This window comes from Epargyreus clarus, unplaced genomic scaffold, assembly GCF_041222505.1.
Source record: "Epargyreus clarus isolate Ecla_fem2 unplaced genomic scaffold, WU_Ecla_fem_2.2 ptg000001l, whole genome shotgun sequence".
Classification (NCBI taxonomy): domain Eukaryota; kingdom Metazoa; phylum Arthropoda; class Insecta; order Lepidoptera; family Hesperiidae; genus Epargyreus; species Epargyreus clarus.
In genome coordinates, this window is record NW_027332209.1 from 627,092 (window position 1) to 652,206 (window position 25,115).

A 25,115-nucleotide genomic window follows, 5' to 3' on the forward strand; every position below is an offset into this window, starting at 1 on the left:
AATGTAAATAAAACACTATATTGACCAATAAAACATATTTCATTATAAAATGTAACAAATAAATGCAATCATAAATATTTATAAGACACGAAAAAATACTTAAAAGTACTTTTATCCTTCCATTTTGATGACTTTCATTTATAGAAAATAAATAAAATATATATTTAAAACTTTTACTTTCGCCTATAACTCATATTTGAAATTCATACATCGTTTCTTTTGTTTACAATATTTGAAATTAAAAAAATATTTCACTATATCTAATTAAATGCATAAATTCCTAATAAATAACTCTATCTTAGGATTCACTACAGATGATATGACGGCATCTCCTGAACACATATTTTTACACAGAACTAAGTTAGTACTACAAAGTTTCTGTATGGTTTCCTTGTATGTTTTATGCTCCATCAAATTGAGCAAGTATGTGACTAAATTTTGACCCTTTTCATTACAAATGTTCTTAATTTTCTCTGTGGCGTCTCTAGTCCATATTGTTTCTTCAAGATATACATTGTATCTCTCGTTTTGGTCGAATACACGGCACTGAAATCAGTAAACAATAATTAATGAAAAAAAGTCGTTGTAGAGATTTATAACAATTGTAACCTTTTTGGTATGTAATTTATTACATATTTTAGTTAAATAAAAATCTAATTTCATCTTTTTAATGTTCGATTTATCACCCTTGCGAGGCTAGCATTACATAAAGTTTCTGCAGGAAGGTGTTCCTTAGGAGATGAATAACTCACAATTTGTATGATTTGTAATATTTTTTATATATTTAGGTATATTTTTTAGGAAATTTCATAGTGTATGAGATGCATACCTCATCATTTTCTTCATCAGTCATGACCACTTCAGACTTAAAGTCCAAAAGCGCTAAAACTACGAACAACAGTACAGCATCTTTATCTTTGCAAATGTGATCTCTTAAAATCTCTGCGCATTTGCTCGGAATGACATCACTCGTGACTCCTATCGCTCGACAGAGAAGGTCGCACGTCGTTTGGGCCAATGTGACGTCATCGTCTTCTAACATCATCACCAATATGCAGTACAATGTTGCTTTGTATTCAACTGAAAAATATAATTTAATTAATGCAATAAATTATTTACTTTAGTTATCTGGTTTCCATTGAAACATGTCTTATAACATTATGGTCCTTCGAGCCAATGTAATTTCTTGTAGCAAGATGCAATTTATAATCCTTACTAATATTATAAATCCGAAAGTAACTCTGTCTGTCTGGTTGTCTCTTCTTCACACCTAAACCACTAAACCGATTTTAATGAAATTTTGTACAAAGAGACCCGAGAAAGGACATAGGATAGTTTTTATCCCGAAAATCCCTAGGGAACTAGGGATGGCGATCTAAAATCGTTTAATCGGAGAATCGGTCTTTTGGACCCAAAACATCGATTATTTTAATCTATATTAGTAAGGATTGAATCGTAAATTGCATTTGATCAAGTGATGATCTTTAGCAAAGTTGAAGGAACGAATTTTCAGTTTTATGTATGTTATATTATTTTCTATTAACGCAGGCGAAGTTGCGGCTGAAACTAGTAATAAATAATTAAAAAGCATTATTTTTATACAGACGTTATAGTCCTATGGAATTTGCCGCAATCCGCCAGATCTAAACATTATAAGGCCGTTTTCCCACCGCCATCGTCACCGAACCGATACCGAGACGGCGCCGAAGTAGCGGTATATATATTTACTACAGCCACTTGTCCACCGCACATCCGTCACCCGAGCATCGTCATCCCGGCCGCCGATAGTTCGAGTAGATCGACGTGACCGACACCGAGATTTTGAAGGACCGATGTGCCGGCAATATAAAACACGTTGGAACTTGTCCATACACTGCCGACACACGCGTGACAGCTCGAACAAACTAAACCGATGTGAACGATGTTATCGGTCGCGGTAGACAAACTGGCGATAGTTTGTCCACCGCGACCGATATCACGTCATATTAAAATCGGCTCGAAATAACCTCGTTCTAGGTATCGCTTCGGTGACGGTGGCGGTGGTGGACAAACGGCCTAAGAATTAAAAAAAATATGAACGTTAGTTAAATAAGTTGATAACTTAAAATATTCCTTACATTGTTCCTCTTCCTTCAAGTCCAGCAATTCTAACGCCAATAAAACCTCTATATTCGTATACAAGAAGTCGACTACAACGCTCCTTGTATCATCACTGTTATCAGACGAACTGCAAGCGAATATCATTCTTATTGCCTCCAAAATATTATACCCATTCACTACTGGGTTCCTCAATATTTTTGTCAGGAAATTCGACAAACTCTGCAAGTATATATGGGTTAGATTGTCGTGTTCTGTTTCTATGTAATACAACAGTTTCTGTAGGACAATATCGTCTGTTATTTCGATGTTTTCTTCTTTTGAGCGTATAATGTATGTATGTGTGTTTCCACTCAAAACCAATACTTTTAGAGCCTTCTGGTTACATTCGAGATACTTATGTTTCATAATGTCACATAGTATATTGAAGAAGGTTTGGTCTTGTAGTGTCTGGACGTTTATATTTGATACCAATGATAAATGCTCTTGAAATGTATCTTCAATATCAATATCTTTGTACATAATCAATATGTAATTGAGTGCTGCCAACACAACCTCGTAGCTCTCGTGTCGAAGGCATCTATGAACCAACTGACAAACATTTTCCTTTTTGTATATATTCAAAATGATGAAGTAGAGAAATGCAGCGTTTGCTAAGCATAAGTCCTTGCCTGAATTGATTACTGGTGGTTCATTCTTAAAAAGTAGCGAATCTAAACCGTTAATAATAATTTCAATGATGTGTTCATGAAGTAATGTAGGGAATCTGAAACAAAACAAAAACGAAAACAAATCTGAAAAAAAAACGATACATGGTTACTTCGGTGAATTAAAAATAACACTTGGAAATACTTATTCTCTCTATAAGTCCATGGCTGGATGATATAAATCCCCATTTGTAAAGACTGACTGATATGACTATGATTTTAAAGAGTTACTTCGCAGAAAGCGGTGATAACCATTTTCTAAACATTTTAATAGATTTTTAAAAGATATCATAATAAAAGGTCTTAAAATGATACTGATGCAGCTTTTTACGGGTGCATGTACCTGTGGCCGACTTCAAATGGGTCTCCACTCTTATTTAGCGTTCATGATAAATGGCCTCACTGTGATAGACTACATGTCCATTTACCAATTTATAAAAAATAAATAAAAACAGTAATAGTTTAAGTATCTAACATACTAATATAGATAAGTATAGATATCTCACCGCCTTGTAGTTGCAGTAAGTCATTAAATGGCTTAAACGGCCGACACCATTTTCAGCCATTTAATGGCTGTCATGATGCGCAACAATGCCGAAATGTGCATTTAAGTGGTGCAAAAAACATGAAATCGAAGAAAAAGTGCGGAGAAATATCGTTTCATGCGTAAATGTTCTAAAAACTACATTTTATTAATATTTCTTAAACACGAAAATAGATGACAGTGACAATTTCCATTGTCAATACTGGTTACATTATCTTGTTAGGAGTGAGTAATCTTTACTAATCTATGCATACTATGTTTACCTCCACAGCAGTAAATTGATCATCTTCAAATACTCATCAGCGATCAGGTAGCACGGTGCCCTGCCGTTAGCCTGCCGTAGTATCCACACCGTGCCTTCTATATTCTCTTTTAGACTACTTTCCGCTTCCTCATCTATATGTAAGTCATCCGGCTTATTGTCTAGTAGACGAACCACCTAGAAAGTATGTTTGATTAGTTAAGGCGACATTTCACGATATTCACGCTATTGATATTTTATATTTTGCACGAAACACTTTATGGTATATTTTTTTATTACATAAATGTTATACCTGTAGTAATATACCGTGGCAAAAATTCCTTTTTATATTTTCATTGCACAACAATTTTAACATTTCTTCTATATGTGAGGCATATCTGTAAAATAAGATTTTATTAGAATAAGATTTTTTTAGTCTTTTACCCTATGAACTTTTAATTGGGTTCCAACAAGTTTTGCCAAGAGCTCTTGCCTATCATTAATTTTTAGAGTGTAACCAAGAACATTTTATTCAAATATAAGATTAAATTGTAAAGAAGTTTAACCCAACTCATCCTTCTTATTTCTACGAAGACTCCGGATGATGTAGTTTTGCTTATATATCCATAGCGCCCAAATAAGTGTTACCAGTGCCTCTGATGATGTGTACTGTGCGCTTAAGGGCCCCGTCAACTCGAGTGAGTACGATCACAGTATAAGGATCTATACAGTACTGTAACTCGGCCCTGTACTTGCATTATATACCTACAGGGGCGCTGGGCGAGAGTTCGCGTTAGGGCTACAGCGCCTACAGTATTTTAATTATGTCTGACTTTCTTCTAGGTTTTTTATTGTAAATCTATATTTAGTCTTTACATAGCCGCTCCTTAGTAGGCGGTAGGTTGAATGACATTTTGTTTTAGTGGAAAATAATAAAATTAATAAGTTATAATAAATAAGTTGCAAATTAGTTGGTATGAAAAGTGTAGTTATAATTTGATCATGTTCAACGAGAATAGTTTTTGCTAAATTATCATTCGTATGTCATTTTCTTTCGTTCTATCGATTTATTTATTTATGGATCCAAGTATTTTGCTCGGTAAGAAATCGAAGTACCAATCTTTTAAAAAAATAAACAAATTATGATGGTATGGTAAAATAGCTTTTGTACCTACTAGTATAGACGCTATTTAATTGATTAAATAAAAAACACTGCCTAAAACCGTCACACCGACCGCTGCGGCACATTCGCGCCTGCTCGCATACCGAGTACATACCAAAATCGAGGCGCGTAGGTATAACTTGCGTTCCATACATTTGTATGAAGATAGAATACTGTATAGATACTGTGGTACGGTGTTCGTGGGCCCCCAGCGCACCAGAACCCAGGTAATGTTACCGTGTGGTCGCGAGGAGTGGCGGTAAAGCTCTAGCAGCGAGGCGCCGCGCCGCCAGCGCAGAGCTACCCGCACATGACACCACGTGAGGGATGAACGCCACCAACTGGAAAATATACATATTTTTAAAGTTCCGTACCCAATTATTATCCAAGTGCGATTCGAACTCACAAACGAACATCTGTATCACAACTTTTTTATTTTTAATATTTGCTACCACAGCAACTACAAAAGTACACACATTGCGAAAATTTAAAGATTATACGTGTTATCGTTTAATAAATGACCGGAAAACGCCGAAAAATATCTGAGTTATTGGGACCAGCCTTTATATAAACTTCTTTATTTTTAGTTTTTATTGTTAAAGCGGCCATTGTTATGATATATTGCTATATATACTCTGTAAGGCCCAAGAGATCGAAATCATAACCCATATTATTGAAAAAAAGTAATTAAATATTCATAAAATATGCTACAAAAAATACTTTAAACATTTATTTTAATTTGTATTAATCTCACCTTCAAGTTAGACACAGTTCCTTCAAGAGAGGAAGGGTAGAGACGCGACAGCAACAACAGAATAGGATACAGAGACGGCCGCAACTGAGAGTCTTGGCTACTGCTCACTTCTTGCAGTTTGTTCTGGAAATGTATTAAAATTTTTATAACAGTTTTTTATATTACGAGTATAATTAGCTGACCCGGCAAACGTTGTGTTGCCGTATAAATAAAAAAACGTTAACGATGAACAACCCTCATCACTTAGGGGTATGAAAAATAGATAGTAGCCGATTCTCAGAACTATTGAATATGCATATAAAATTTGGTGAAAATCGGTGAAGCCGTTTCGAAGGAGTGCGGTAACTAACATTGTGTCACGAGAATTTTATATATAAGAATATGTATATCTTATGTATTATAAGCATGAGAGAATTATGACAAATAAAAGGCAATTAATCATAAAAGCCGTGTAGTCATGGTCATTGTACTAATATATAATAATACAATAAAACACAATTTTTTGCTTATAATATAGCCAAAAATGGATTACATTAAATAATAACTATGGGAGTTTACAATTACAAGTAGGTACAATAAACTTAACAAGTTAAAGATTGTGTTTGACTTCAATAGTATATGTCAGGTGCATGTACATGTGTGTGTTTGTGTGTGGTGTATATAACTGTGGTCATAAGGCCTAACTGAGCCAATTTATTATACTTATAGTAGTATGAAAGTCGTGTCACCACTTTCGACCTACGCTGAGCTACTTACCTTCACCGAATATTTTTAAATACGTGCATGTGTGTGTGTGCGCATGCATGCATGCGTGTGCATGTGTGTGTGCGTACTGACCAGCATATAGTCGTAGAGTTGCGGGTATCGCAGGAAGAATATCCGTCCGGTCATGCGGTTCCTAGCGCACAGCTGTTCGTAGTCCCGCGAGCGTTGTACGCCGAATATGCGCACTGTTAACGCGCTGAACAGCAACGTCGACGAGTTGCGCTCCTACGGGCCAGGAAACGATGGTAACGTTTAATGTAGAGTGAAATTTAGAATTGTGGCATTTTTATTTGCTTTCCGCACGAAAAACGTCATCCGTAAAAGTCCCCTCAAGTTATGACAAACATCGAAACAAAAGAAAAATATCAACTCTTAAACAATTTGGCCATAATAATAATAAATCAAATTCAGGAATTATTCAAAGATTTTTTAAACGAATTAGTAAATTTTAACCTAATATGAGTTTTTATTATAGTATTTATTGTAGTATTGTAGTACATTATAGTATTTATTGTAGTATTTAAAAATTATAAGCATAAATTGTAACGTTTCACAGATTTAAGTCGTTGTGGATGTATCTACGTTGAAACACTGTTCACCCCATAGTTCCTCTTGATATCCGTCAAACATATCTACGTCGCCACCTCGTATCCCGGCTCCACGAACACGCCGCCACTAGTTGCACCCTCATGCCACTGACCTCCCAGGAGTTCCCTTCGAAGCCGGTCAAGGCCAGCAGCAGCGCGGGCGCCACGTGCGGCGCGACGGCGTCCTGCAGCGCGGAGCTGCGCACCAGCGCGCGCAGCACGTTGGCGCAGTGCACGCGGCTGGTGACGTCAGCACTCCCGGCCAGCTGGAGCAGTGTGGCCGCGCACTCGTGGAAGCAGGCGGGGTTGCCGCGCACTTGCAGCTCTGTCGTTACCAGCGCCTGTGTGGATGTTCATAGCTGTTAGTGTACCAAGTTATCAACAAGTACCCGTAGAATTATGATTTTACTTCCAGATAGGTGGAAAGTAAAGAAAATGAATATAGAAAAATAATTGAAAGCGTCTTGTAATTTTTTAACATAGTAGACACAAGTTCAATAAGAAATTTTAAAAATAATCAATATACAATGTGTTACTCGCCAAAGATCGACGTTTGACGATTTTTTTTATAATATTAAGACATTGTCAAATTTAGATATTTGGTCGGTAAAAATTGAATATTTATTAATTAATTATTAATAATGCGTTAGTATATCACTAAATACAGTTTAAAACCAAAGGGTCAAAACGTACTTGTATCATGAAGGGCAGGCCAGCACTGCGCCGGGTAGCACAGAGTTCTTCTGGAGGCCGTTGGATGGCTAGCATCAGCTCGCGTAGCCAACTCCGGGGCAGCTCGTGAAGCTCCGGACTACGGCAACGCCATAACCTGGCAGAAATATTAAAATATATCACATAAATATTTATTTTTTTTTTAATAATGTACAGAACGGTCATTGATGATGCTTTTTTTATAGTATGGAAGTAGCAGACCAGCATGCAGTCCACCTGATAGTAAGTGGCTACTGCCGCTCATGGACATCTGTAATCAACCCCAGATAGGATTAGATATTCCCACCTGAAGTCGGCCACAGATGCGCCCCACCCCTGAGGACTAAGTTGGAACGCCCCGGAAAAGTATGTCTCCCTTCAAAACTACTACTACTACTGAGTTACTACAATCAAATTACTTAGGGTTAGAGTAAAACGTACCGAGCCAGTAGACTACAGAAGCCCACATACGCCTGTTCGAAGGCACCTCTATGTTTGGTACTGGCCAGCAGCGCGGTGAAGTGTCTGCCCACTCGCCGCAGCTGAGCGCCGCTGAGTGACCCTTTACCCTTAGAGCCCTCACACTCCTCAGCAAGGACTAGTCGGGAACACATGCAGCCCAGGAGGAGCGACACCTGTATAGATATAATATAGGGACTGTAGTTATTGATGTAAAAACATAGAAATACCAAAATTATGTATAACTAGCTGTGCCCCGCGGTTTCACCCGCGTTAAAAAGAAACAGGGGCACAGCTAGTTCTAAAATATAAGTAGCCTAAGTTTCTCCTTATTAAATCAACTACCTGCCAATAAAAGTCCCGTAAAAATCGGTCCAGCCATTTCAGAGATTAGCCAGAAAACAGACAGACAGATGGACAAAAATTGTAAAAAATGTTATTTTGGTGTATGCACCGTATGTATATTCATATGCATGTAGTAAAAACTGGTTATTTCAATATTAAAAACAGACACACCAATTTTATTTATATGTATAGCTTGGTTATTAAATCTAATTCATCATCATCGTCATCATCAACCTATTATAGTGCCAGGCACGGGTCTTCTCTCAGAATGTGATAGGCCATAGTCCACCGCGCTAGCTAAAAGTGAATTGGTAAACTTGACATACCTTTGAAAACCTTTTTTTAAAGATTTCTCGGTAATGCAGGTTTCCTCACGATGTTTTTTTTACTGTTTTAAGCAAGTAATCATTAATATCTAATACGCACATAATAGAACCTCGGATCCCTCGATCAAAAGGCCGAGTTTCCTAACAACTAGACTATCACGCTGTTATAAAAGTAATTATGCGTAATTTCTGAATTTTACAATTTTTTTGTTATTATACAATTGTACAGTCGTACTATTGTATAATATTGCATGCTTGCTTATAGTAGAATTACTTGTAACTAGGACTAAACATTTAAGTGTCTATATTGTTACAACATAACACGTACTTATGTTAGTAATTCAATAAATATATAAATTAAAAAAAAACGACCGAATACTAAAGCTCTCTTCTCTACGTCATTATAATATTTATGATGAATCAGTTTTCGAAGAACGGAGCGTTGCAAGGTGAATTACATTGCGTCAGGTCCGTGGCAAACAAACCACAAACATTTGAACATATATGTTTGAACACAATGAAGCACGGGTATTTGAGTATTTGTTCAAAACTTGCTTCAAATATTGGCATTTTGCCATTTGGTGTCGGTTTTTCGAGCGCACATCAAAGCGTTAAAACTTTAAATATGTGCGGTTCCTGCTACACATGCGCAAAGTCCAGTTGCTAGGAGACCACGACATGAGTGATAGGTTAAATTTAAACAAATAAGCGTTCAAATATTTGTTTATGTCTGGCACGGGCCTCGTAGACATTTAACTTTTAATGACACATATTGATTCAACCTCCATAAGTATGGAGGAAAGCTTAATTGTAAAGTCTTCACAAATGAACCATATTAAGCTGTACAGTAATTTGTATAAAGTTACGTAAAGGTATTTCCAGCTGACCTCTTTAACGGAGCGCCAGGCGCACAGCAGCACCATCTGCGCCGTCACCGCGCGACCGTCCGACAAACGCACATTCCTACAAACAAATGTTAGTCAAATTTTAATGCAGAGTTAAGTTTTAATGTTTTTTTTTTAATAAATATTAAATTTATATTAAAATATTAATATATATTAATTTTATTATTTATTTATATTAAATTTATTAATTTTTTTTAATAATATTTATTTATAATTATTATATGTAGATATTGTATGTTTTTTCCATAGTTGTATTTATTGATATTTTATTACTGCTTATGTTTATGCCTACCACATGTTATCGCCATCACCCAGGGTCGACTGGCAGAGAATGCCATTAGGCATTAAGTTTACCCTTTGTAACCCTTAGTTTAAGGTGTACAAAAATAAATAAATAAATAAATAGATAAGTATAGATATCTCACCGCCTTGTAATTGAAGGCAGCCATTAGGTGGTTTAAACGGCTGACAATTTTGTCAGCCATTTAATGGCTGTCATAGTGTAATTTATGCGGAACAATGCCAAAAGTGCGGAGAAATATCGTTTCATTCGTAAATGATCTAAAAACAACATTTTTTTATATTTCTCAAACACGAAAATGACAGTGACAATTGTCAAAAGGTTACATTTTCTTGTTAGGAGTGGGTAATCTTTACTAATCTATGGTTACATACCTAAATTACGTGACTCACCCGGAGTTCCCATGGTCACTGAGGTCCACACCACCCATATCCATGGGCAGGTGTCCCTCTGGCGACGAGTTGTTCACCACGCACGCTACCGCCGCATTCACTTCTATACACGTTGTAATTATGTCTTCTATGAGCTCCGACCATGTCGCGTCTTCGGATATTCGTCTGAAATTTATATCGAAACTAACTGACCCGGCAACTAGGGGTATGAAAAACAGATAGCCGATTCTCAGGCCTACTGAATATGCATATAAAATTTTGTGAAAATTGGTAAAGCCATTTTTCGGAGGAGCACGATAACTTAATGTAAGTTATCGTGACACGAGAATTGTATATATAAGATATCATAAAATAAGATTGAATAAGATATAAGATATATATAAGATGTATATAAGATATCATAAAATAAGATGTTTTTTCTGTAAAGGAGCAAGGCGGTTGTCATCCAAGATTTGTTATTAACTAAAAATGGGAATGAGTTGTCGGAATGCGTGTAGTAACGGAGACATCCTCAGGGGTAGCGGCGGATCTGTGGCCGACTTTACGTAGGAATATCTAATCCTATCTGGAGTTGATTATAGTTGTCCAGGGGTGGCAGAAGCCACTTACCATCAGGTAGACTGCATACTCGTCTGCTACTCGTATATTATATAGAAAAAAATCCTATAACAGGTTTCAAAATTATTAATTAAACTAAATTGGAATATTTGCGTTTACCTTATCACATCCTTAAAACTAGAATACAGAAATACACGTGGCACCACTACTATTTACATCAAATCATTTTTTTTACAGTTTTAGAAAATGTATTGTGTTTTCTACGACGTTACAGCCGTCACATTAATAAACACACATTTGCTTGTGAAATTACCAGACCTTATTATAGAAAAACGTTACGGTGCGTTACAAGGGGGGGAGGGTGAGACAAAAATCTTCAAAAATTGCGTTACGTAATACTTGTACGCTTGTTACATGCTTAGCGACAAGGAGGATCGCTGACGTTGCCGTGTTCATCGGTTCACGTGTAACCCAGATGCAGATCGATTCATCGTTCATGTCAGCATTTCATCATCTCTTTAATATATTAGATTCGATTTAGATTAGTTAATTAAATTCATTATTATTTGACACACAGCATCGGTCAGACGATAATTAGGTTTAAGTTATATTGTAATTTTATAATTAATTAAAGTTAGTTTAAATAGTCTTTGGTTTTTTAAGTCCTGCGGTTGTCGCTAACGTAATTCGCTCCCTTCGTAAAGGCAGACAATTCATCAATTTTGTTGGTAAATATAGAATACTAACTCAGCCCGCAGCTTATCCATAACATGCTTCATACAGTGCAGCGCGCCGTACATGGGCGCGTCTCTAGCGGCCGAAAGTATGCTAGAGCCACACAGTGCCAACTGTCCTCGTAGCCTTTGGAGTAACACACGCAGCAGGGTGAAGTCCACCGGCTCGGGGACAACACTGGGAACCAAGAAAAATAATACTTCTAAGAATATTCACAGGAGTTATAGTCTGGTTCATAATTAATGTCCAAAGTGTCCAACAAAGAAATGTCATCGTCAAAATACGATTACAGGTATTGTAAACCTTAACAAATTAATAAGAAACTCAGGGGCATTTCACGCCAATCGGACAGGAAAAAAAAAGTGAGGTTCTGAATTTTGTTCATATTGGGGTCAGTTATATTCTGAGTGAATAGGAATGTGACCATACACTATTATTTTTATATAGTGATTATTTGTTGAGTTATGAGCTTCTAAAGAATGGTGAAAATTGAAATCATGATTTTTTTAAAGTATTTTTTCGTATAGTAAAAAAACTAAATAAAGTATTTAATTAAGCGGTTTGTATAGAATTATATAAGTATAGAATATCAATTCTATAATTATATAAGTATAGAATTGATTGAATTTTTTAATAAAAAAATCGATATTTTTCAAGATAAATCAGCAGAATATTGAAATAATACTCGTAATAGTATAATAGATCTTATTTTATAATGTTAACTACTTTACAATGGGAATCTATAATAGATATAGTCATTTTTATAAGCTGGCCTTCGGTTGTTGGAACAAAAGCATGCCACTTTTTGGTTCCTGAAATGGTGATGCATGGCGCGGACTATACATATATGTATGTATATTTCAATAAACCGTTTGATTCAATCGATTTTGTAAAGCTCAAGTTTATCGTTATTGTAAATTGTAAAAAAAGTAATAATAGTGGTTTAAATAGCTTACCAATGTTCTCCTTGAAGAATATTCTCAGGCAGTTTATTCTTCAACAAGTTCAGTTTGTAGGCAGCGGACACACAATCCGTGGGCTTCACGGATGACGCTTGACGCAATATATCCTCCAACTCCAAACTCGTAGAATACTTTTTACTCTGCAATAGCACACATTATATAAATTAACGTTTAGTTAAAATTTAAGAAAGGTTAAGAATTTAGATAAAATAGAGGGAGAAGAATCGGGTCTATCTAATATACCAAATTCTCGTGTCACAGTGTTACGGTACTCCTCCGAAACAGCTTTACTGATTTTCATCAAATTTTATATGTGTATTCAGTATATGTGAGAATCGGCTACTATCTATTTTTCATACCCCTAAGTGATAAGGGTTGTTCACCTTAACAATATTTTTATTTATATGGCAACACACTATTTGCCAGATCAGTTAGTATTTTATAAAAGTTACCATTTAATTCCATTCACCAATGGAACAATTCCTTAGTTATATATTTATATATCTTCTATGAAATGCTACATCTTTTTAAGTCTTGATTTCAGTCAGTTCATATACATATAATAAGTTAATACCTTAAGTAATTCGACGGGACACTGGTTTAAAACTTCGAGTGCCAACGCCTTGTTGTTTTCATAGCTATCTTCTAAGTGTAACAGCAACTTTTCCACATAGTCTTCATTCCAATGCCTAAAAATTATTCAATACATAATAAGATTGTATTTATATAGCCGGTATACTGACGTACGGGAAAAGTATTTTCTCTAATAATTTGTGATAAGAGGTTATAGTCCGCGTAAAACTGCTAGTCCTCTCTGAATATTGAAATGAATCGCGTCGCCATAGCAAATTGTATGACTACACCTGCTCGCAACAACTTCAGAGAGGACTAGCAGTTTGGCGCGGACTATAATGGGCTACGACCGTACATTTTGTACCATTAGCAGTTTACGCTGCATCGATGCATTTGGGTTAGTGCGCTAATGAGCCCAATTAATATAGGTCGCGAACTTATCTTACAATGCAAGTTTATAATAAATATTATTTATATTATTGTCTCTATCATTCACTATAATCAAAATATAGTATTGGATCAAGTCTCAACCCATACAAGTATCCTTAGGCACTGCATATCACGTATCATTTACCATACATAAATTCATTTACCGCACATTAATAGCCCTAAAAGCGCGTATTTACCGTTACACTTTAACACATATTGCCATTTCATAAAAACGATTTAAATTCAAACCATAAAATCTTACATGGTCCTCCGAGCCGGATATGTAATACGATAGTATGTGTGGACTGTGGATAATTCGCGATCACCTGTCATATCCGTCCATGTGTATCTGCCCGCACCACACCAGGGTCTGCAGCGCGGTGCCGCGGCGTCCGCAGTGTGCGCCGGGCAGCAGGCTGGCGAAGCATTGGGCCCGAAGTCTTTCCAGGAAACTCACGTAGTAATCGCCCTTATTGTTATCGCCCTGAGGCCCTTTTTCCCGTATTAACACCTTGTAGCTGTCTTCCAAACGTTTTATAAACTGGAATTCACAATTATTGTAATTAGTACCACCATATCTGTATTTATTTATTGACATCATTGTCTTTAAATACACTTTTAGATAAAATGGAGCCTTAAATAAATTGCAATAATACTCGTTCTACCTAGACTTTGTTCGACCGAAATAGTCATAGTTAGTGAACCCAAAAAGTGAGTAACGCTGGAGCCTATCATTTGAATTATACTCCTTATTTCCTAGCCGTCTACTACGACTATCTATCGGATCTATCGGAAGAAAGAAGTCGTACTATTCTAAAATGTAAATCATACCTTTTTCACTAAAGACAACATAAGTTGCCTAAAATTGGGAGCTTGTGCGTTCCCATTATACTTCAGGAAGTACAACACGAAATCCAACTCCTGGGGCGTGAAGATTTCGGTGGTCTTCGGCGACTCCACGATCAGGGATAGCGACAGGATGCGAGTCTGTGGACAGAATCAATCATGTAGTGTAATTTTCAAAGCTTTGGGCAGTTGTAATCAATAGGATACCCTATGACTATAGTGAACATATCAATCAAACTGCTGTTAGCTTAAAGGCAAATATTTTTATAAGGCAACTAAGCCCAGAAATAATTAAAAAGTCCGTGTGATCTTTTTAATAAATCAATAATAAAATCATTCAAATTCAAATCTCATTTATTCAAAATTGATTCACATAGAATACTTTTTGAAAGTCAAAAAACTACCACCGCTCCGGAAGGTGTATTCCTATGGAGAAGAAGCGGCGCAAGAAACTCTATACGTCTACAAATTTGCATCTTTCGAAGAGTAAATAATATACAATTTTACATAGGGGTACATATAATTAATTATTGATGTTGAAGCTGGTGTTGTCATACCATGCGGATTTATCATTTAAATACTGATTTACATTATAAGCTTTTTAACATTAAATTTTCATGTTCATCCACATGATTGAAAACGCACGGGATTGGCTGAAGCGAAAGGGACGTCACCTACTTGTAAACATTAAATGTCGAACGTTTGTTGGGTGGCTTATTGACAATTATTCGATTTTATTAAGTTTATATTTCTCAAAACGTTATAAGAGCTAAATAAACTTCAATGTTTATCCCCTGAAGAACGCTTATCTTTATCGTAATTTCGTAATTAACTTCTTTAAAAATAACGTAACGTCACTTGCTGACATACGAGGCATGTCATATGACCGAGTGTTTTCGCACAACATTCCGTTTAACGTAATAGAATATGTTTTTTTGCTAATAAATATCTCTAACTTCGAAAAAAACATCACTGTAACGGATTTCTGATATACGTATGTAAATAATAAAACACTTTCCCAAAACCTGTCAAATACCCTATTGAAGGGTTTTTTATACACTGTAATATCAATACTAATACAATATGTGTTGGAAAGTAATAAAATAATCGAATATCGATACTCGACTATGGCGGCATTAAGGTACACCATAATATCTTATAACATACAGCTATATTTAAGACTGCGTAAAGATATCCAAATATTACGTTTATTAATTTTCAGCTGGACAGTATACTTGTTTGCATTTGCTATTAAACATTAAAGAATTTTAGTTTGAATTTCCATCAGAACTTATCTTTTCAGAGGGTTTTAAATACAAAGGTGGCTATGCCTACACATTTTAGCAAAATATAAACGCCTAGAAAAACACTACTAGCATACAATTAAAATAATTAAATTTGGATTAATGATGTGCCGGGTCGGCCATTTTTCGTATTCGAGTACTTTAGTACTTATATAAAAAAGAATCGAGTCGGTACTCGAGTCCAGAGTATTCACAATGTACTCGAGTTAGCATGAAGTACTCGAGTACTTTGTAACACACAGTCCAATAGCACGAAGAGAAAAAAGGCTCTCACTAAATAAAATTAAACAAGTTTTTACTTCCACAATTCCTGTTCCATTCATTCATTTGCCTATATAAGGTACATAAGACTGGAGTCAGTGTACGAGTACCGTCAGTATTCTCGAATACTGAGGGTACTTGTACACACTCGTGATACTCGTATTACTTGTACTCTAGTATCACTTATTAGTACTCGAGTATGCAAGTTTATGTAAGTAGGTACTCGAGTACTGACTCGATTCAACCTGACTCGGCACATGTCTCATCTGGATATTGAAAAGGATAAATTGAATCCACTAACCTGTTCAAGAGAGTTGACAGCGGCTCGTTGTAACACATCATACCCTATGATGTTCCTCCACTGCCCGGGTTGTGGTGCTATATGGCTAATGACCCCGGATTTCCGAGCCACACCTAACAACATTAACACGCACTTCAGATCGTGCCCTGCTCCGTCCTCGCACGCTTCTTTGATATGTGGCACTCTGTAAGAGAAACAGATATTAAAGGTTATTTATAGTAAAGAATGTTTGGTCTTTATTATTTTTTTTTTATAAAATAAAAGTAGCAGACGAGCATGCAGTCCACCTGATGGTAAGTGGCTACTGCCGCTCATGGACATCTGTAATCAATCCCAGATAGGAATAAATATTCCTACCTGATGTCGGCCACAGATGCGCCGCTACCCCTGAGGACTAAGCTGGAACACCTCGGAAAAGTATGTCTCCTTTACCACACCCTTTAAACCAGAACACAGCTTAACACTGCTGTTATGAGGCAGAAGTAGGTGTAGCCGTGGTGCCGCCGGTGTCGATCCACAATGGGTTCACTAGGTAAATATCTTATTTGGATATCAGAAAATATTTTCATAAATAAATTAATGTCAAAATATAGCTGCTTAAAATAAAACTGTTATCAAGTTTATCAACATCTTGATGAGACATGTCTCATCCAATGGAACGTTTTAATTTAAGACTATTGTTAGTATTGACCACTCTCCCACCAGTCTAGTACTACTACTTGTAGTAGTAGTAGTAGTAGTAGTACTATCTAGTTGTCCCACTGGATACGAGCCTTAACTCAGACCGGATAAAATAACTGCAAACTAGTAGATTTCTTACTTTCGATAAGTTTATGGACCACTTTTAAGCATTCAAGCTCGCTATCTACTTTCACTGTTAAAGAGATTGCACGCAACCTCAAAAAATGAAAGCCTTAAAGGGTTACTCACATAAAATTCATAATATTTTCATCAAGTTTAACAGCCTTAGCCAGCAGCCCCTCCAGAATGGTAAGCTCCGAGGTGTCGAGTTGTCGCGAGGCAGCGTGGGCCATGATGGGCGCCACCCAGTTACGATACGTGTCCTCACTGGTACAATTACTCATCTGCTTCATCAGAAGGGTTTCTAATGCTGTTGTTGCCTGAAATTTACCATTTCAAAATTAAACATAAAAAATTGTCAGCTTCAAAAACATATATTTCGAATACACTTTACATTTTCAAAAAAATGGAAACTTAAATATTGTTCGAAAAAAAAAGTGGGAAAATATTTCCATAGAATATAAGACATGCCTAAAATTGGTAATATTACTGGTTTGGTTCAAATTTATATTTCAATACTTTCAATGTTATCTTTTACCATCTGTAAATATTAATAATTTCTTGTAAAAGCAGAGGAGCATGGGATTTGAACCTCGGACCCCTCGATCAAGAGGCCGAGTTTTCTTAACCACTAGACTATCGCTGCACAACTGATATTAATTTTAAAGTAAGCAATACAGAAAATAGTACTAGGATCAAATCAAATATTAAAATTATACATAGAAATACCACTATAATATCCCAACCACTGCCCAAAAATATGCTCCTATTATACAACTATTCTAAAATATTGTATTAAAACAAACATTTTTAGGGTTCCGTAGCCAAAGGGTAAAAACGGAACCCTATCACTAAGACTTCGCTGTCTGTCCATCTGTCATAGGGCTATATCTCCGGAATCGTAATAAATAGACACATGATTTTTTACAGAGGATGCATAACGGTGGCCGCTATAACAACAAATACTAAAAATAAAATAAAGTCGAATATTAAAGAGGGTCTTCCATACAACAAAGAGAATTTTTTTGGCATTTTTCGATTTAACTGTTAAACCGTAGTAGGAAGACGGTTGAAATTTATACAATACATTTACCATAACTGGTATTATAATAAATACAAATAAGAACCATAAAACATATTTTAATATAGTTATTTTAATTTTATTATACATTGTTTACGTATCATTCATCATCACCCCAACGCCATCTATTGTTGTGTCATATAACCAAATATTGTTGAAAATAATAAAATGAATAAACACAAGTCAAATATAATGAATATTTGTTGGTACGGAAGCCTCCATGTGCGAGTTCGACTCGTACTTGGCGAATTATTTATCCCACTCACACTAGCTTGCACTGCTTGTATATGCAGTTTCCCCATCACCTGGGCCACGATGTCGGGCAGCCTGGCCAGTACGGTATCGGCACCCAGCTCGAAGGTGAGCGCTGTGAGGCTCACGTAGAAACTCTTACGGTTGCTGTCCAGAGACTTTAACGCCACGAACAAGTTGTCCAGGGCTGAACTGTCGCCTGAAACAAACCAGATTGCAATTTGAATGGAAATTGTCACTTCAGATTATCAATGATGCCCATATCTCTAGAAATAAAAATTACATTAAATTTATTATTTTCTGAGTATAATTTAAGTTAACTTACTTAGTTTGATATTTATTGACAACATAAAACCTCTAATTTTCAGTTCTCAGTTCTCAAATCACTTTGTATCAGTAATAATGTTTTATTTATAATATAATTCCATTCTAATAACAATGGTGCCAAGCGGAGCTGTGTTCTGGTTGGCAAGTGTGGTGTCGTAAGGGAGACATACTATTCCGAGGCGTTCCAGCTTAATACTGAAGGGTAGCGACGCACCCGTGGTCGACCTCAGGTAGGTATTTAATCCCATCTGGGGTCGATTAAAGGTGTTCATGGGCTGCAGTAGCCAATTACCATCAGGTGGACTGCATGCTCGTGTGCTACTCCTTTATTAAGTATATATCAATAATTAATTGGAAAATTAGGTGTACTAACGACTTGGGGTTACCAGTAATGTTAGTTTTAAGCCTGTGTATGTATTAAATAAATAAATAAAAATTAAAAAAAATATATACAGGATGAATTTTTCAAACGGGCCTTCATAGCCAAATCCTAAACTATAAGGATTAGCGAAAAATGCTGAAAGGAGTTACGAGACCGACTTTGATAAAAACTAAAACTGCATCATTACTTTTTTAAAATAACTTTTTCCCTAGCCGGGAATCAAACGAGTTCATTTTGGAAAAAAAATACACCCTCTATATTATTTACTAACTGATAGTGTGGCTTATAAGGATCAAAATCTGGGAAGTAATGGTAAACGATAAACTAAAGGAAAAGGCTCAATTTTAAGAAAATACATATTTTTTCATATTAATTTGGCAGTTAAGTTCCCGCCATTTATCAATTCAAATATTTCGCGTATTAACAATTTTTTGGCTCAATGTTTCAAATCATTCGAAACGTTTTTTTCTCCAAGAATTTATATTTTTATGTTCGACTTAGTTAAGGTTATTTTAAGGACCAATACAATAGATTTAACTTGCTATGGGCGGAGTTTCGTTTAATACAGTTGACAGTTTGCGAGAATGACTTTTTCGAGTCAAATCCGAGTGATTACTAAACAAAGAGATATAGAAAATCATATTTAACGTTGAAACTAAGTTGTAAACAACAAACAATTAGAATTTACTATTTAATCAGTTATCTATTTTTATAAAAAAATAAATCCTGCAAACGGCGGTAACTTAATTGACAAACTATTACTCTCTAATACTAAGCCGTATGTCATGGTCATAACATCGAATAATTAGTTGATTAACCAACAAATTCTTCAATGGTATGACTTATGTATGTTTTTAAAGAATTATACACAAATAATTTGTTATGTATAATCCTTAAGGATTAGCCAATTTATGGAAAAATATGTTTATTCAAAATTTTCCTTTTCCTTTAATTTGTCACATAACATTACTTTCCAGAATTTGATCCTTATAAGCGACACTATCAGATAGTGGAATAATATAGAGGGTGTATTTTTTTTAAAAATGGACTCATTCGATTCCCGGCTAAGGAAAAAGATATTTTAAAAAAACCGCTGATGCAGTTTTAGTTTTTATCAAAATCGGCCTCGTCGGCCTTTCAGCATTTTTCGCTAATCCTTATAGTTTCGGATTTGGCCCTGAAGGCCCGTTTAAAAAAATTACCCTGTATATTAAAAGATTATTCACCTTCCTTATACAACGCGGCGCAGTACCGGACGATATTCGCCAGCGCCTGCGCACTGAGGTGTCTCACGCTATCCGCCGCATGTTCCAGGTGCGGCCACACGTACCGCAGCAGCGCCTGCGCCAGCCGCGTGCCCAGCCGCACGTCCGGCCGCATATCCAGCTTGTTCGGCCGCACGTCCGGTGTACCCTGCGGCACGTCCGGCCGCAAGTCCAGCGTTTCCGGCCGCACATCCAGCGTGCCCTGCCGCACGTCCGGCCGCACGTTCAGTGCGCCCGACCGCACGTCCGGCGTGTCCAGCCGGACGTCCAGCGTGCCGTGGAGCGCCTTGCTTAGCTGCAGCAGCGTGCGGGCCGCGCCCAGGCTGAACGTTGAGTCCGAGGACATCCTGGAATTACGAATTAAAATCCTAGAGTTGATATTTTATGACGACGATTTTTATAGTATAGAAGGACTAAACAATTTTACTGCCTGATAGTAAGTAGCAACTGCCGATAATAATAAAAATAATATATAAATATATCATATAGGAGCTATTTCTTTAAGTTAATTCATAACCAGTGATAGCCTAGTGAATAAAACTCGGTCTCTCGATCGAGAGATCCGAGGTTCAAATATACACCTATGAGTTTATGTGCGTATTAGAAATTATTTATCACTTGTTTTAACTTTGAAGGAAAACATCGTAAGGAAACCTGCATGCCATCGAAAACTTAAAAAAAAAAAAAACAGTTCCCATAGGTATGTGAAGTCTCCCAATGTGGATTATGGCCTTATCCTTTTCATTCTGAGAGAAGACACGTGCCCAGCAGTGGCACATTAATGGGTTGATGATGATGAAGTCCCTCATTACCAAGTTATATAGTACTAAAAATAATGTGACATCTCATTAAAAAATTATAACAGTTTTTAAATAACCTTTCATCAATAGCTATCACTTTGTCAGTCAAAACTAATATCGCTGGAACATCATCAATCATTGTATTTTGCAACTCATTTGTAGGAATGACGGTAACCACTGCTGAGTACAAGGAAAGTCTGGATGCGTCATTATCCAATAAGCTTTCCAACATTCCATCTTTCTCTTCACCTTTTAATATCTGAAAGAAATTTTTCGTAATAAAAATCTGTAATTAATAAGTGTATTATTTTTGGGTATCACTTGATGTTAGCAGTTCTTAGCATTTATTCAATTGTACTAAGTGTTATTATTCGTATCGGAAACCTATATATAGTATAGTACACAGGAAATAGTGTAATTATTTTTAAGAATGAAATAGCATACAGGATTTTCTTTATAACATAGGAATAGCTGACGAGCATGCAGTCTTGATGATAAGTGACTACTGTCATCCAGAGATATATGTAATCAATCCCGGATAAAATGAAATTCCTTCTTTAGGTGGGCCACAGATACGCCGTTACCCCGAAGACCCAAGTTGGAATGTATGGAAAAAATATATCTCCCTTACTACGCCTTTCAAACCAGAACACAGCATCACTTAACACTGCTGTTACTAAGCAAAAATAGGTGTGTCGGTAATTTATTCATTTATTTTATTTATTTATCTATTGCTTCATTAACATAATTAAATGCAACAAAACTTATAGATAACACCGGCCAAAAAAGAATAACATGGAATTTCAATTATAAATGAAGACAGATAATATATAAGAGTACATAAACACACATAGATGTACACAACTAATAACATAACAAAAAATACATTACAAATTGGAAATTAAAAGGTTGCCTGAAGTTTATAAAGAACAAAAAAAGAACAGGAATTACACAGCTTAATATATCCAAGCATAATATATTAATCTGGGATGATTTTTGCTATTACTTACATTCATCCATGAATCTGGATTATGTTCCAAGATCTGCATGGTGACATAGACAATCCCACATACTGACTTTGTGTCCATGGGTACATCGTTATCAAAGAGTAGGTCTTTCATACAAGATCTTATTACCACAAACTTAGGAGTCAGGTAGGATATATTATTTGAAGAAACTTTTTGTACTATATACAGTATTAGTCGTAGTATTGAATGAGCTAGGTTGAATATTTCATTCTTCTCTGTTGGAGATAAGGTTGTAACTTCTCTGGAAATAAAGATATGTGTTTATTAAATCATTATATTATTATGATTTATCATAAAGTGAGCTATTTTTTTCTACTTAAACGTAATGACAAGACAGTTATGTAAGTGTAACTGTAAATGTTCAGATACCTTTCGCAATTTAGGTACTCCTTTTAATATAACACTAGATGACCTGGCAAATGTTGTGTTGCCATATAAATAAAAAAATGTTAAGGGTGAACAACCCTTATCACTAAGGGGTATGAAAAATAGATAGTAGCCGATTCTCAGACCTACTGAATATGCATATAAAATTTGGTGAACATCGGTAAAGCCGTTTCGGTGGAGTACAATAACCAACATTGTGACATGAGAATTTTATATGTAAGATGGACCTTACCTGAATGTATTAACAATATGCACCAAGCCATTCTTTAAATACTCTGCCAGTTCTATTTCAACTTTCTTCACAGCCACAGCACCTGTGGGGAAGTTCTCCAAGCAGCTGGCCACCTTCGTCACCACATCTGAGTACTGTTTGTAATTTGTGTGTTTATCCGTCATAAGCGTGGCTATTGCTTCCGATAATGCTGTTGAGAATGGTTGCTGTATGCTCTCACATTTTGTTATGTATCTGTAAAATATATTTCAATAATTATAATAAAAAACAAGGCAGCTCTTGTATTATATTCTTACTTACACATCAAATACCTTTAAACAAGCAATTCTTGTATATATAAAGGATTAAAATTACTAAAAAATTAAATGAGTAATAGAAAATATTTCTTGTTGGGTGATATAGAAAGGGATAAGTAAGGGAATAATTTTATAAGGGTTTCCATATTGTAATCCCTGCAAAAACCCAAAAAGAAACAAAGCTATATAAATGACTTTTAAGTTATACATTACCTGGCTAGAAAACATTTTATTGGATGTTTTACTTCTGCTTGTAAGAATACAAAGACCAGAAATTTTACTGTTTCTTCATTAAAACAAATGTTAACAGAATTTAAAACATTTCTTAAAACCTCTAGTTGCTTATCCACAGTGGAGGATTCTATAAAATCAATGATTTCCTTAGTTTTGCCTGCAATGAAGAATAACTTTTTTATTTAAAGAAGAAACAAGCCAGCCTGCAATCCTGTTGGAAGTCAAGACTAACTTGGAATGCCTCATGTAACAGTTCACAAAACATAATATTGCTATTATTAGGCTGAAACAAGAAAATATTTTAAAAAGCTCATATATACACTCACACACACACACACACAAATATCCTAGGACAAATTCATAATCGGTACATAACTGGTGACTACAAATAAGAGAGACACCCTAAGTCAATGCCGAACTAAGCTCATTGGAGGCTCGAAGCAGAAGTATTAAGGGAAGACCCTAGTCAAAAAAGTTGATGAAATATTACAAGTTTTTACAAATGTCTACAAGGGAATTTGTATATATTTGGAGGCCCCCAGGCAGTGGCGGACTAAGGTCATCAAAGGTCCCGGGGCGGAAAGTGTAAAAAGTTGATTTGATTTTACAAAATGACAAATATGTCATAGAATTATTCGTGATTTTTTTTTGCTGATTGATAAACATTTCATAGATGCCCACCTATTCACCAGTGCCCCAAGTGGCAATTCTGATTCTCCTATTCTATTCCGATTGATTTTAGTTAAATTCATTCAGGTAATTTGTACTTGTCAGGGAGAATTACAGACATCTATGAAAAAAGGAATATATTATTGGTAAATGGTGATCACTATATTGTCATATGATAAATGTAGTAATAATAATTTTGATTGTTATATAGAACTCTTATTTGGTGCAAAATGCGATTAATAAATAAATAAATCTAATATCGTGATACACCACTACAAACGCAGCTCTTAATAAAAATACAAATGTAAAATAATAATAAGGCATTATTAGAGAAATTATTCAGCATGTAGTGCAAATAACCCAATACATTATGCATCTCATGTAAACATTATAATACTATGCTAAATCGAATACGTACAAATCTTTTAAAATATAATCAATTTCAAATAACATGTTTTAACTTACCAAAACAAACGATGTAATTTTCTGGAATGGTAACAGTAGCGAAACCAAAAGTATTTTTCGTCTTCCTTCCTTTCCCAGTTATTCTGAGAGCCAAACCATTCATTTTTACAATTAAAATAACAAAAACATAAAATCACAAACGAAACATAACCTCACAGGACCACAAACACCTGTCTTGTCTTGTCAATGTCAATTGTCATTGTCACTAGGGGATGCACGATGATCATCGATTTTCGTTGAACATCGATGTTAAACTCTAAAATATCGATGTTAAAATAAGACATCGTAACATCGATGTCAGCAGGGACACATAATCGAAATTTGGTATTGGTCCGAAAGTATTGGGACATATTATAATGTGTTTCTATGCTCTAATGTTTTCAATTATTAATAACTTCTTTGATTCTTGTTTTAATTTAAAATGTCGTGTGATAGTATGGTTGTTTTATTGATTAACGACGATGCAATAAAAATATCGATGTTGGCTGTCATCGATATTTTCCTTTCGATGTTTATCGAACATCGATGTCATGATCGATGTTTTTCTAACATCGGTCATCCCTAATTGTCACTGTTTGACATGTTTTTAATAGTGTTTTACGGCTTTCGCTTTTTGCCTTTCAGCCTAACT

At 35.6% G+C, this 25,115-nt stretch overlaps 1 protein-coding gene across 1 annotated transcript; it reads right to left on the bottom strand.

Annotated features, from left to right (window-relative positions):
• Positions 1-20: 20 nt before the first annotated feature.
• On the bottom strand, positions 21-24,681 carry THADA (Thyroid adenoma-associated protein homolog). The gene is made up of 27 exons (XM_073073739.1): positions 24,485-24,681; positions 23,330-23,507; positions 22,821-23,054; positions 22,184-22,442; positions 21,251-21,432; positions 20,335-20,720; positions 18,414-18,598; positions 17,196-17,386; positions 16,266-16,449; positions 14,385-14,540; positions 13,880-14,094; positions 13,126-13,240; positions 12,546-12,691; positions 11,602-11,766; positions 10,297-10,461; positions 9,586-9,661; positions 8,010-8,203; positions 7,551-7,686; positions 6,971-7,198; positions 6,343-6,495; positions 5,506-5,628; positions 4,989-5,092; positions 3,903-3,987; positions 3,612-3,787; positions 2,118-2,863; positions 830-1,080; positions 21-546 (listed from the first exon to the last, which is right to left on the bottom strand). Exons 1-27 carry the CDS (start codon positions 24,585-24,587, stop codon positions 265-267), a joined length of 5,418 nt encoding a protein of 1,805 aa, XP_072929840.1. The 5' UTR covers positions 24,588-24,681; the 3' UTR covers positions 21-264.
• Between the last annotated feature and the right edge of the window lie 434 nt (positions 24,682-25,115).